Consider the following 14,266-nt stretch of genomic DNA (forward strand, 5'->3'; position numbering starts at 1 on the left):
TGGCCTTAGGATAAAATGAATACCTTTCTAGAATTAAAGTTGCTTTTTCAGTTTGTGTACTTCTGAAAATATACCAGTTGGGGAGTGGGAGGCTTGTCTTCAGATTCTTAGGCAGCCACCAGCCACTGAACTATCAAAATGAATAATCTCATTTGGACTTAAAATGCATGCAATAAAAAAGCCTTATTTTAATTATCTCTTTACCTTATTGGTTGCGGGGATTGACCCTGGCACTAGGCATATAAAGTATTTTCTTAGCTCCCTGTACTCAACCAGAGAAAGAGCACACTGCACAGCATAGCAGATCCTTGTGGGTGTGATGGTCATGAAGAACTGCAGGAGGCAGGCTTTCATTAGAGAGTACCCCGTAGTTCCTGCGGGAGAAGTGGCTGCCTGATTGATAGTACTGAAGCCCACCACATGGCATACACAAAACAGCCCGGTTACTGTGATAAAGACAGTTTACCGCAGTGTGTGTCTGGAGGGGAATTTTGGCCAGTCAGTTCCAGGTTTTCCTACCATAGCAGATGTCAAGGCAGCAAATATTAGTGTTTCTGTTTGTTTTAATTTTTCTTCAGTTTTATGTCATCTTAGTACAAGCGAGAAGAGGGAACCTCAAATGAGAAGACTCCCTGCTAGCTTGGTCAGTGTGCAAGCTGGTCGTGCATGTTCTTGAACAGTGGCTGACGTGGGAGGGCTGGGCTCACTGTGGGCCATGCAACCCAGAAAATATGGAGTCTGTTTTGCATTGACTAACTTCTGGGGTGTGATTGATATACCCAGTGTTCCTCCATTTTCCCTTTCCCAATGGGTCCTAGTTATAAATTGTGTGTACTCCCCTTCTCAGTGCTGGGGTTTTGTCTGGTGTGAACTTGAAGTCTGTGTGCACTGTCAGTCTCTGAGTTCGTGTTAGTATCAGCCTTGTTATGTCGAAAGATGCTGTTTCCTTGGAGTTGTCCATTGCTGCTGACTCTTCTGAGCCTGGGTGGTGACTAAGGGCAGCAGCTGCAGGGTCCTGGGGCAACTTTCCTGCAAGTCAGTGGTGAGTCACTGAAGAACCTTTCACTTTTGAGACAAAGTCTCACAACCCCAGGCTTACCTCAAACCTGCAGTGATCTTGATCTTCTAAGTACATATTAACTTTATGAAATAATGAACCTAATTGTAACTTTCCCATGCAGTAATATACTTTATTTTGTACCCCTTATTCCCCCTCTTGTCTCCTTCACCTTCCCAGTGGTCTTCTCATTCCATGCCGTATTTTTATTGTTACTAACTTTTGTCAGTGTGTGCAGTAACAGGTTTCATTACACATTTCATATGAGTATGTTCTACTGGACTCATATTCTTGCCCTCTGTTACTTCTTTAACCATCTCTCCTCCCCCAGTATTCCTCCCCTCGCCTTCGTCACACACAAATGTAGATTCCACATATAGGAGAAAATATATGTCTTTTTTTCTCTTATTATCCTCTTTTGCTCCCTAATCCCTGTCTTCATTTTTTTTCTCCAAGTAGTACTCTTTAAAAAAAATTGTCATGTATACATGTGTACATGTATGTGTATGTGAAATCTTTATTGCACATAAGAGAGCAAACATGAAATATTTGTCTTTTGTAGCACGAATAATAAAACCCAGAGTTAGATATTGGGGTTCAACCTGAAAACCAGAAAAGCAAAGCACCCAAGCCACTAGAGAAGTCTTCCCTCTGCCAAGGCTGGGCGAATGCGGACTAAGCTGACTGAGCTCTCTCCTCTCATTTTATATTCCCTCTAGTGCTGGGATTCAGGGTATGTGACTCCCTAGTACTGGGATTAAAGGTGTGAGCCACCACCACCTGAATTTGTTTCTACTTTGAGCTTGTGTAGCCCCGGGTAGCCTTGAACTCAGAGATCCATCTGACTCTGTCTCCCAAATTCTGGGATTAAAGGTGTCACCATTGCCTGACCTCTCTAGTGATTTTAGCTTTGCCTCTGGTCTTCAGGCAAGATTTATTTATCAAAATACAAATAATATAGCACTATGGTCTTTATGAAACTGCTTTATTTAGCTTAACAATGCATACAGCTCCATCCATTTTCCTGCAAATGATGTAATTTTGTTCTCTGTGTCCGAGTAGAAGTCCGTGTGTGTATGACACATTTTCTCTGTTCATTTGATAGACACGCTGCTGGTATTTTTTGACTTGTAAACAGTGCTGTGGTAAACACGTATATGAAGATACTTTTGTGACATTCTGGCAGTTTCTTCAGGTAAAGGCCCATAAATAGTGTAGGTAGATCATATGTACTCTTTAGTTTTTGGAAGTACTTTCATACAGATAGATAGGCTGAACTAGTTTACAGAAATTTGCTTTCCTACCACCTGCACCCGCCCCCCACACTTGTTTTCTTGATAGCCATTCTGACTGGATTGAGGTGGAATTTTGGTTCAATTTTGATTTGCATTTTCCTGATGGCTAGGGATATTAAACTTTTTTTTGCCTATTTATTGGTCACTTGTACTTACAAATGTGTGTGGTGTGTACCTGGGGCGTGTGAACGTATTCGTTAGTGCATTATGGAGATGAGAGGGCGATCTCAGCTGTGAGTCTCCACCACCATGAGACGGGAGTGTTGGGTAGTTAGGTTTATTTACTATTTTCCCCTGATGGTGACTGTGGTCATTGCATGTCACTCCTGTTTAGCCAGTGCTATCACTCTCTGGCTCACTTGGATGTTTTTCAGTTCTCAAGTTCATGGGCTCTCAGTTGGGTTCTGTATCACAGTGCTGGTCTGGATGCTGAGGCAGTTTATTCTGCTAACAGCTGCTCCAGAACAGGCAGCTCTATTTGTTGGGATCAGTTAACTTCATTCTCTTCACCTGTATTGATTTAGAAACAGGAAGTGTCCTTTGGAGCTGCCAGACAGCTGTGGACTTCCAAGGCCAGTCATTTGCCTGGGAGTTTAGGTGATGTAAATCAGGCGTGCAGAATGTGATGGGAACAGTGTAAGCAGATTCCTTTTTAAAAAGTTCTGATAGTGTAGGAACTTCTGTCCATCTTTTCCACACGTCCTGCTTCTTCCCTGCCCGCATGTGTTTCTCTCTGCAGCTGGTGGTTACTGTCAGGTAGAGCATGAGGAAGTTACATTTACACGTAGGGTGACATGTGTTTGGGTGTATAGAGAGCAGAGCCTTAGCTTGTCTAGCTGTTTCTTTCCTTACCTGTATCTCTTGTGATTAGAGTCTGACAGTCTCTGAACTCCTCACTGGGACTTCATGTTTTCATCTTGAAAGCCCCGGAAGCGCTTTGTGTAGACGGCTGCTGGCGTGAATGTTACACTGGCGCCGCTGTCTGACCTGTTTCTTCTCCACGCCGTGAGCGTTACCTTAGACTGTAGGGGCAGCTCTGCCTCTGGGACTCGGCAGTGAGTCCTGCCCTGAGAGTCCTGCAACTTTTTAGCATTGAAGGTGTGTTTTAAAACCTTTCATATAGCCAGGTGGTGGCGGCGGTGCAGGAGGCAGAGGTAGACGGATTTCTGTGCGTTTGAGACCAGCATGGTCTAAGTTTCTACATGCAAACCTTTATTTTTCAGAAGCCAGATGAAAACTGGGCACGGTGGCTCACTCATACCTTGTGATCCCAGTATTTGAAATCCTAAGGCAGGAACATTAATGCAGGTGTGAGGATAACCCCGGGCTACAGAATAAGAGCCTCCAAAACCAACAAAACGTTAATAAAGTCTAAATATTACAATAAGTAAATAAAAATCATATTGGTGGATTTTATTTGGTTTTATTCAATACTGGGGATCAAACCTAGGGCTTTATCACTAAGCCATGTCCTCAGTTCCCATATTGGAAATTTTATCCTTGTTGTGCGAAGTGTGCTGAAGTGTTTCGTTTGGTTGTCTTAGGGCATATAGGAGTCAGCATGATTATGCTTTTAAGCCGAATCAGCTGTGATAGCTCTGTTAGCTCTGTGTGTTTCCCTGTGTTGTCTCCAGTGGGCTCTATGAGGTGTGCTCTTCACAAGGTTTATTAGTGTGTGTGTGTGTGTGTGTGTGTTGCCTGTTTATATGTGTACTGCATTGCCTCTGTACCCATGGGAGTCAGAAGAAGGTGTCTGATCTCCTAGAGCTGGAGTTACTGATTGTGAGCCACCATGTGAGTGCTTGGCACCAATCCTGGGTCTTCTGCAAGAGGACCTGTCAGTTTGAGAGGGAGAGTGGTACGGAAGGGGCTGGAGGGAAAGAGTGGAAGTTCAGAGAAGTGATGCAGTTATATTTTAGCTAAAAACTATACTAAGAGAACAAAAAGCACAGCTGATTCTAGTATCAGTGAAGGAATGCCAGCACCCAGATACACGAACTTGCCAGGAGTGAAGGCAAGCAGCCAGAAGCAGTTGCTTCTTCCATGTCTTTTATCTAGGCTGCCACTTTATGTCACCCGTATTGGGGGTGGGGCTTCCTGCTTCAGATAGTCTGATCAAGGAAATAAATCTCTTATAGGAGAGCCTGGAAGCTTGCATTTACTTGATTCTAGATACAGTAAAGTTGAAGTTCCATTATATTATGGAATATCAGCTAAGGTTGGAAATCATTAAAACAATTCAAAGCTAGAGTTTATAAGATTAACCCAAACCTGACTTTGTATTACAGTCCAGTCTTTGCCGTAAGAAGAACCATAATTAGGTTAGTCCTGAGTTTGTATTAGTATATGTGTTTCTGGTCATTAGCAGTAAATAAAGATTTTGATGAGGACAGAAATGAAGCAAACATGTGAATCGTTCGCGGTGCTGTGATCACTCTGTGAGAAGTCTCACTTCATCTCGTGTCGTTTAGATCTGAAGACTGCACCATCCTGCCTCCAGCACAAGCAGCTCCTCTGTCTCGTGATCAATGTCACTCACAGGAACTTAAGGAGCAAACGAAATGAGCCTGGGGCGTGGAAAATATGACTTTTATATTGGTCTGGGATTGGCTATGACCTCCAGCATTTTCATTGGAGGGAGTTTCATTTTGAAAAAAAAAGGCCTTCTGCGACTTGCCAGAAAGGGCTCTATGAGAGCAGGTAAGTTATGTCCTGTAGCTATCAGAAGTGCATAGATGCTTACACATCCTGGTTTTTTGCATATAGAAGCATGCTTTGTGAGTATATCGGAACATTTGAACTGCTTGATATCAGAATATTTATTAGATAATCAGATGCCAGTTTTGTAATGAGAAGTAAGTTGTCAAAAGTAACTGACTGTTCACTTGTATAGGTCCTGTCGATAGGAGAGAACCAGTGCCCAGTTAGTTTACAGAGTTTAGATTTCATCATGTCTGCACAGCAGGGGTAGGATCTAGAGTAGAACTAGGCTTTTGTTGAGGACTGGGGTATTTTATACATGGTAGTACAATTTCTGACTTCTGCCTCAGATGTCAAATTGCATGGAGGAGAAAATGGCCTTGTCCGCTTGGAGTCCTCTGCTTACTGACTTGAGTGGTGTAGGTGTTTCCCCTCGACCTGCTGATGTGTTACGAGACTCTGGAGGATACTTTGGTGTGAGCGAACTGTAGTTCAATCCATGGGTATCCACTACTGTTCCCAGAATCGTGAGATAGTAATGCTTACCATACATCTGGGCTGTGCTTTATTTTAGAGCGTATCATGCCTCATGAGTAGACTACACCACTGTCAGCCACAGGGACCACTTTGCTTCCCATGCCAGATCTAATTCAGCATGTTAAATCATAACACAGAAGTCTTTTAGGACTTAATGGACAAGGGAGAAAATAACAATATCAGCATTTTTCTGTAGTCCTTCAGTCTTGGTCTTAAGGCATCTCCTGTTACTATTCCTAAAGTATAGGCTTGTAAAATTGATTCACTTTGTTTTTTTATGGACAGTGGCCAAAGTGCCAATTATTTCCTGACTCAGTTTGGTCAAGGGGAAAACCAAGGAAAAAGTAGATTGGCAGCCTACATTATGAGGAGTCCTCAGTCATTGTATGACCATAGTGCTCTCTCAAGTGGGTCTGCATACATCTAACTAGCGTTCCTCTTTGTAGACGAACTGCTTTGAAGTTGAGCCATTTCTGTAAGCCCTTCCCTCCTGGACTCACTCTGTAGCCTGGGCTGGCTTCACACTTGTAGGGCTTGTCTTCCCTGAGACTTAAGTGCTGGAATTGCCGTGTGCACCACATTGCCCAGCTTTATTACTTTTTGCTCGTTCATTTTTCTTATTTATTAAAGCTGCTTAGGTTTGTCCTTTAACTCAAGAGGATAGTACTAATGTAAACATTTTGAAGATTTCTCATGATCCTCATGGCTTTTCTAAGATGATTATGAAATTGCAAAGATATCTCATAGTCAGGCATTTTAAAATCTGTGATTACTTACTAGTTGCTGCAGTTTTTGTAAGAGAGTGATAATCTGCTAAAGAAATGAACTGTTTCTCCATTCACAGGTCAAGGTGGCCATGCATATCTTAAAGAATGGTTGTGGTGGGCTGGACTGCTATCAAGTATGTATAGAGAACATTTCAAGTAAACATAAATATATGCTAAAATGTTTCATATTAGTACATTTTAAACTTAGAGCTTGCTTTTATAAGTTAAATTCAAAATACACTTAAGCCTGTAAAAATAACTCACTTAATACTTACTTATTTTGAATAAGAACTTAAAAATACTAATTTGATTAAAATATTTTTGTATATAGCTTTGCCTTTAAAAACACAGAGATAGTCTACAAGAGCTAGTTCCAGGACAGGCTCTAAAGCTGCAGAGAAACCCTGTCTCGAAAAACCAAAAAAAAAAAAAAAAAAAAAAAAAAACCACAGAGATAAGTAGGTTAAAGGTATGTGTGTATTGGGGGGAAGGAATAGAGCACTTCCGTAATATGTAAAACACCCAGGATTTGATTCCCCAATGTTGCAAAAAAAGAAGAAAAAAACTGGTAAATGGAAGTTAGAGGATCTTTTCCTTCTTCTCCTTTATTAGCTCCCATTCTAAATGGAAAGATGTATCTATTTAATAAGACTGTTCATGTTTATTTTGGTGAAGAGGATGGAAAGATGGCCCAGTGGTTGTTGCTCTTGTAGGGGACCTGAGCTCTATTTCCAGCACCCGTATGGTGGTTCACAACCATCTCTAACTCCAGTCCCAGGGTATCCTGACACTTTTCAGAGCTCCGTGGGCACCAAGCACGCCCATGGTAACATGCATACATACATTCAGGTGAATAACGCAGACACAAAATTAGTCTTTTGAAGATGTGAACGAAATTGTCTGTAAGACACCTGAGACTAGGATATTCAGCAGGTGCTTATCTGTTGATCATCTCTGTATGCCAGACATTGTTCTTGATGCTAAAGAGTAAGAGTGGACAGAAGCACCCCCCCCATACACAAAATCATACAAGGAACTTACAATTTAAGTGGGCAGACAGTAAGCAGGAATAATAGGTTAAACAGTGTGGGGGGATATGGAGAGTAAATAGACCCACTTTAGGTGGGAAACCACGGAGGACAAACCTTACTGAAAAGATAGTATTTGCGTAGTAGACAACTGAGAATGGGAGGGATCCAGCCATGTGAGAACAGGGCCTTTGAAACGAAGAATAGTAACTGCAGACTTCACTGCGGCCTGCGAATGCTGCAGCCCTCTCTGTGATGCCTCCAGTTGTTCTTGCCTCCTGGGATTCACACTTTTGGGTAATCCTCTCTTAGATGGAATTAGTGCCGGCCCAGTACAATCACAGAATCCAGGAAAGTCATGAGGTATGACTTCTAAGGCTCTCCCCTTCCTTCTTGGCTTGTTTTTTTTGGGGAAGCCAGTTGCTTGTTGTGAAGACATTCAATAGCTATCTTTAGAAAGATCCCTGAACAACAGCCAGTCATATCAGTGTGCCACCTTGGAATATGGCTCTAGCCTTCAGAGACTGCAAGCCTTGGTTTACATCTGATACAAGTTCTTAAACGATCCTGAAATTTCCTAAAGTCTGGGCCAACAAGCCATGTCAGTAAACTTCTTTTTCAGCAGCATAATTAGAGTGATTTTTCTCTCTAACACTAGAGCATTAAAACTCCAGGAAGCTTTAAAGAAAGGTCAGCAGTAAGGAGTGCGAGCCAGGGGGCAACAGGAGATAAGTTCAGAGAAACGAGGGCCTTCCTTAACTCACGGAGAGGACTTTTACTGTATGTTGGATGGGAAGCCATTGGAGATCCTGAGCAGAAGGTGTGCTGTCATTCTCTGACTGCTATGTTGATGTGCAGGCCGATTGTGTAGACTGTCAGGCTACTGGGGTTAAAGGAGGTGACAGCTTGGACGGGGTTGTGCCAGGAAGTATAGTGAGAAGGATTCTGTATGTTTTCAGTGTAGAACTGACAAGATGTGTGCATGTTCTCATTGACCAAAATGTATGGTGTAAATGAAGGACATTGAAGACTGTTGGCCATAGTTGGTAGAAAGGACTGTTCTGATGCTAAAGAGATAGGAAGGACTTGAACAGACCAGGTAGGAGGAGATCAGGAGTTTGTCTGAGTGCATTAATGTTAAAAGTTCATATAAAACATTTAAACAGACAGATATGTGAAATTGGCAATTACTTAGACAGGTCTGGACTTGTACTAGGTCATTCAGGCTGGTGACCAAAAAATATGGAGTTGCTATCTGTATAAAGCCAAAATACTACAGGAGGTCATTAGGAAATGAGACTACGTGGAAGTCCAAATATCAGATACTCAAAATATAGTCTTAGATACATTTAGACCTCAGGAATAGAGGAGGAAAGAGACTGCCTCCCAGCACTCAGGAGGCAGGGGCAGGCAGCACTCTGAATTCGAGGTCTACATACAAAGTGAGTTCCAGGACAGCCAGGGCTGTCTTGGAAAAAAAAATTTAAAAAACCCAACATTTTTGTTTTTAACAAAAATCACACTATAAGAGGACTTAAATTACAAACACCACACCCTCGCCTCCTCATTTTACACTGGTGTGCTACCAGAGAATAGACTCTGGTCAGGGAGAAAAGGGGATGTTATTTTAGTTTCTGTCAGTGTGACACAAACCAGAGCCCCTTGGGAAGAGGGAACCTCAGTTGAGGAACCACCTCCATCACACTGGCCTGCGGGCATGTCTGCGGAGCATTGTCTTAGTGATTTCTATGAGAGGGCCTGACCTGGGCAGCCAATCCGGGCTATGTAAGAAAGCAAGCCTGTGAGGCTGGACAGAGATGGCTTTGGTTAAGAACCGCTGTTGCTGTTGTAGAAGACCACATGATGACTCACAGCTGTGTGTAACTAGTTACAGAATATCTGATACCCTCTCTGGCCTCTGCAGGTACCAGGCATACACAGGGCACACAACAGGCACACCTGCAGACAAGCACTCATGCACATAAAATAAAAAGAAAATTAAAGTATGAGGCCAGCCCCGGTTACATAATGAGAACTGGTCTCAAAAAAGTAGTTAAAATAAGACAACTCAAAAAAGAAAAAAAAAGGTATCTCCTCACCTCTACAGCAAAAGGCAGCCAAGCAGAAAGCAGTATGGAAACATATAGTAATCATTAGAAACATGTAGTAATCGTGCACTGGGCAGATGGGTCAGCATTTTCACTGAAAACAAGTTACAGAGCTGGAGAGAAAAGCCTCCTTGAAATGAATTGAAGTCCTGACGTGATAGTGGAGACCAGCCTTTGGTCCAGGGATGCGATAAAAGCTCTAGAGGTGCCGTCTGGAGCAGTGGCTCTCAGCCTTCCCAATGCCCTGACCCTGTATAGTACACGTCCTCGTGCTGTGGCCCCCAACCACAAAATTATTGTCGATACTACTTCGTAACTGTGATTTTGCTAGTGTTATGAACTTATGTTATGAACTGACATGTGACCCACGGACTAATAACTGCTGCCCTAGAGGAAGTAGGTAAGGAGATAGTGGATCTCTGAATCGTACTAACAAGGATCAGCCTTTGTTGCCCAGAGTGGGAACTGTGGTGTGTTCTGGGCTGAACTCTGAAGGCTGTCTCCTATGTACTGAGTCACCACTTGACAACTTCTTGCTAGTCCCTGTGCACCTGGCAGGAAGCAAAAATTCTCTAGTGAAAACATAGCCTCAGGCCCTTCATGTCTCTGAGGTTGGTTTTTAAACAAAAGGACCTAGAGATTTGCCTTTATATCTATCTGGTTTTTTTATTGTTTTTATTGAGGTATACATTTTTCTCTGTTCCCCTTCCTTTCTCCCCTCTCCAATTCTACCCTCACTTGTGACGCCCATGCTCCCAATTTACCCAGGAGATCTTGTTTTTTTCTCCTTCCTTGTAGATTCATATAAAAGTCTCTCTTAGGGTCCTCATTGTTGTCTGGGTTCTCTGGGGTTGTGAACTGTAGGCTGGTTTTTCTTTGCTTTATGTCTTAAAGCCACTTATGAGTGAGTCCATATGATATTTGTCTTTCTGGGTCTGGGTTACCTCACTCAATATGATGTTTTCTAGATCCATCCATTTGCCCACAAATCTCAAGATGTCCTTATTTTTACTGCTATGTAGTACTCCATTGTGTAAATGAACCACATCAGTAGCTGCTTTTTTTAAATTATATTTGGTATTCTAGTCTACAGATATCTAAAGATATATAAAGCTATAAAGATTTATTACCTTTAAGCATAAATTACAATTTTTATTTTGAGTCAGATACCAGATATTGGCAATTTACAGCACTAATACATACATGAGAAAAGATCAGGAAGTTATTGAACAGTACAGTTGAAATAATATGTAGGTAGCATGAAATGCAGTCACATGCAGTCTGACTGTATGCCTGTCTGAGCGGTGTTCTTGTCCATCTCTTCAGTGGGAGCTGGGGAAGTGGCCAACTTTGCTGCATATGCGTTTGCTCCAGCCACACTAGTGACTCCACTGGGCGCTCTCAGTGTCCTTGTAAGGTAAGTGTCTCCATTTGACACGCAGACATGGTACGTCAGTCTGCACAATACTAGAGTCTATCTGATTATATGTCAGTGCACTGGAACAAACTGAGGACGTCTTAATAGTTGGTAGTAATGTTGCCCACTTTCATAGTTAGTTATTGATTTGTGGGGCAAAACCACTTTATGTTTCGGCTTTTGCTCAGGACTAGCATGTTCGTGATTTCAGCTTTAGGAAATTCCAGGTGGCACTGGCCTCACCTCTACCATCCAATGCACACACACTGGCAGGCGGGCTCCATCAGCGACTATGTAACGTCAGGCCTCAGGAGAGGTGGTGTTTCTACAGACTGGCCTGAGGGACTTTCTTTGCAAGACCAACTTAAAACTTGTCCTGTTTTGTTATTGTAATGATTAGTCCAGATAGCTAAGCCTGTCTGAAATCTGGAGTTTTATTATGTTGAAAGTTGAGAACTTTTTATCACCTTTTCTAATAAATTATATATAAAATGAAATTATTTTGTTTTTATCCTTAATTTTCCTTGTACTATGCTGTGATCTTTTTTGTTTATCCTGTACTTTCTTTTTAAGTTTTGGTAAAACTAAGTTATAAAAACTTATATAATTTATAGGCAAACTAATAATTAAATGTTCCCAGTCCACAGTTTCCTGACTCTGTATTTCCAGGTAACTGGATGATTATAAGTAAATCGTACACAGTTAAACCAGCATATAAGGGCTGGCAAGATGGCTCAGTAGGTAAAACACGCTTGCTGCCAAGTTTGATGATGAGTTTGATACCCAAGACCCACACTTTGGAGAGAGCCTACTTGGACAAGTTGTCTTCTTAGCTCCACACAGAAAGAGAGCCAGGGGCGGAGGAGATAAATAAGTGTAATTTTAAAAGGATTGAAGTTGGTAAATTTGAAGCATTGGTTTGGATATAGATTTTTTAATATATAAATTATAGGCTCTTTATGTTTCATGCAGAGTCTTATCGGATGACAGATGCAGGTTCAGTGTATGTGGAGCAGGTGATTGGTTGTGTTCAGGAGTTCTAGACAAAGGTTCTGATGCTCCTAGACGAGGATTTGGCGACTAATACAAAATGCCAGTCCAAGAGAAGCCGTAGAGACAGCCCGACGGAAACCGTGATCAGTATACTGTGCTGGAAAGGCAAGGGTGGGTGGGGGATGGTACAAGCTCCCAGTTGATACAAGGAGAGGGAGCAGAGTCAAGCAGTCTCAGTCTGGTCAGGCGAGTTGGTTAGGAGGGGCTTTGTTAACTGTGGCTGTAAGGGATTGCTTTTGCTTGGGAGGCAGTTCAGACTTAACTGTGTTTTGTTTTTTGTTTTTGTTTTTTTAATCAGACTTGCTCCTTCAATCTAAGGGGATTGCAGGAAGTACTTACTGAGCAAAGGAGCCAGGTGCAAAGTAGGGGCAGAGGTCACATTTTTATCCTACTAGCTGGACGCTCATAAATCTAGGTGAAGAGTCTAGTGCTTTCTCGCAGAGCCACCTTTAAGTCCTTGTTACAGTTTTCTGATTGAATGAACATTTTCCTTGTCAAAAAGCAGGAAGTATTTTGTTTGAGCTTAGTAATCTGCATTGCAAGTTTGTTGAATTTTAAAAGTGAGAAAAAAAAGCTAATTTAAATGTTCAACTTCTCATTCTTCCTTTCAGTGCCATTCTGTCTTCATACTTCCTAAATGAAAGGCTTAATCTTCATGGGAAAATTGGGTGTTTGCTGAGTATTCTAGGCTCTACAGTGATGGTCATTCATGCCCCGAAGGAAGAGGAGATTGAGACCTTAAATGAAATGTCCCATAAGTTAGGTGATCCAGGTAAGAAAAGCTGCAGGTGTGTTCCTGAAAACATTTGAACTTGTTTTCCTGACTTTGGCGTCGTATATCGCTTTATACTGTTCTCACAGTAAAACTCTGTTGTTAACCATCATGGTGACTTCCTTCTTTCCCTCTTTATTTCCACCTGCTCTCACTTTACAGCCAGGCTGGCCAGTCCTGGGGTTTTAGCTGTGCGTCGTTTACCCAGTTTTCCTGTATGGCTTGGAATTTGCCTCAGCTGATAGCTGTGAAATTATCAGTTCCTCCTAGAACTCATGGTCTGGCTCTACTTCAAGCCTGCGTAGACTTTGAACCAGGTGTCCTGTTCTGGCTCATGTTATGCTGCTCCACAGTGGGTGTGGGTGTTCTCTGCTACTGAGTCACATCCAGACATGTGGAACCCGTCCTTCTGGGGAGACGGAGACGGTCTCAGCTGTGGTTTGTCTGGAACTCTGTGTACACTAAGATGGTCTCAAACTCCCAGATACCCACCTGCCTCTGCCTCCCAAGTGCTAGGGTTAAAGGCGTGCACCACCACATTCAGTGTTCAGTTTTCTCAGATTTGCGCATTCTTTGAGTTATCCTATATTTTCTGATACTCAGAAATAGTTCTCATAAAATATTTCTCCTGCTGCCCTTCTTTCCTTGTTGCTGTCTGCTTTAAATATCCTTTATTTATGGAGTTTGAAGCAGAGTGGCTTTTCTTAGCCTTGGTTTGTCCCCCTCCCCCCCTTTTTCTTCTCTCTGTCACAAGGTCTCACGTAGCCTAGGTCAGCTTCAACTTTTGCTATAGCCAAAGATAATCATGAATTCCTAATGGTTCTGCCTCCACTTCCAGACTGATATTGGTATATGCCCCCATCCTTCACCTCCTTTCCATCTCAAAATGCAAAAGGTCATTTGCGTGCTCTCTGCAGTGGAACGTGGATGCCTGAGAACTGCCCAGTCCATTACTGTACTGCTGGCAGCTGTGCCGCACACCTCTTCTCCGCTCTCCACCAGGACCCCAGCAGTTCTGAGGGTCTCTTAATGACTGATCTTTCGACGGGAATATTCCAAACTCCTGATTTTTGCAGATGGACATGTTGAATAGCCAAGGGTACTTCCTGAACTGAGTCTCCAGTGGCTTCTTCCCTGTTGTGATGAGCATTCCTGCCTTGTGCTCTAGAATAATTAAGTAGGCATAAGATACTATGTTAGTGTTATAAGTGTTTTTAATAAGCATATTTTACTCTTACACATGTATTTAAAGTGGAACTGAGGTATTAGTATTAAACTCAGGGCCCTGCACGTGCTAGGCACACACTCGGCCCCCGGTCCTCCAGTGTGGCCTTTTGTTCTGTTAGGTGTGATTTTGCTGGAGGAACAAGGGAAAGCTAATTTTTGTCCTGGGTGAGAAGTCACTGTCTGGGAATTGTTTCCTCAGTGTTATATGTTATTAGTAACTTACAAATTCCATAAAAGTACATTTCAAAATTAATTTGTCAAATAGGAGTCAGTTTTGTAGGGAAGTTAAACCTGAGGATACAGTA

The 14,266-nt window shown here is 42.3% G+C and overlaps 1 protein-coding gene across 11 annotated transcripts in view; it reads left to right on the forward strand.

Annotated features, from left to right (window-relative positions):
- Positions 1–14,266, forward strand: part of Nipa2 (NIPA magnesium transporter 2) — a 29,087-nt gene that overhangs the window by 12,521 nt on the left and 2,300 nt on the right. For 6 of the 11 annotated variants that reach the window (XM_038314093.2, XM_038314101.2, XM_038314094.2 and 3 more), the window contains 4 exons: positions 4,824–5,052; positions 6,434–6,490; positions 10,819–10,909; positions 12,574–12,734. In XM_038314093.2, coding sequence (XP_038170021.1) covers positions 4,914–5,052; positions 6,434–6,490; positions 10,819–10,909; positions 12,574–12,734 — 448 coding nt within the window. In that variant the 5' untranslated portion in view covers positions 4,824–4,913. Of the gene's footprint in view, positions 1–2,162; positions 2,253–3,510; positions 3,713–4,823; positions 5,053–6,433; positions 6,491–10,818; positions 10,910–12,573; positions 12,735–14,266 lie in introns of those variants that run through there. The other 5 variants (XM_038314095.2, XM_038314096.2, XM_038314100.2 and 2 more) reach the window with 2 other exon arrangements.

Source organism: Arvicola amphibius, chromosome 12 (genome assembly GCF_903992535.2).
Source record: "Arvicola amphibius chromosome 12, mArvAmp1.2, whole genome shotgun sequence".
NCBI classification, from domain to species: Eukaryota; Metazoa; Chordata; class Mammalia; order Rodentia; family Cricetidae; genus Arvicola; species Arvicola amphibius.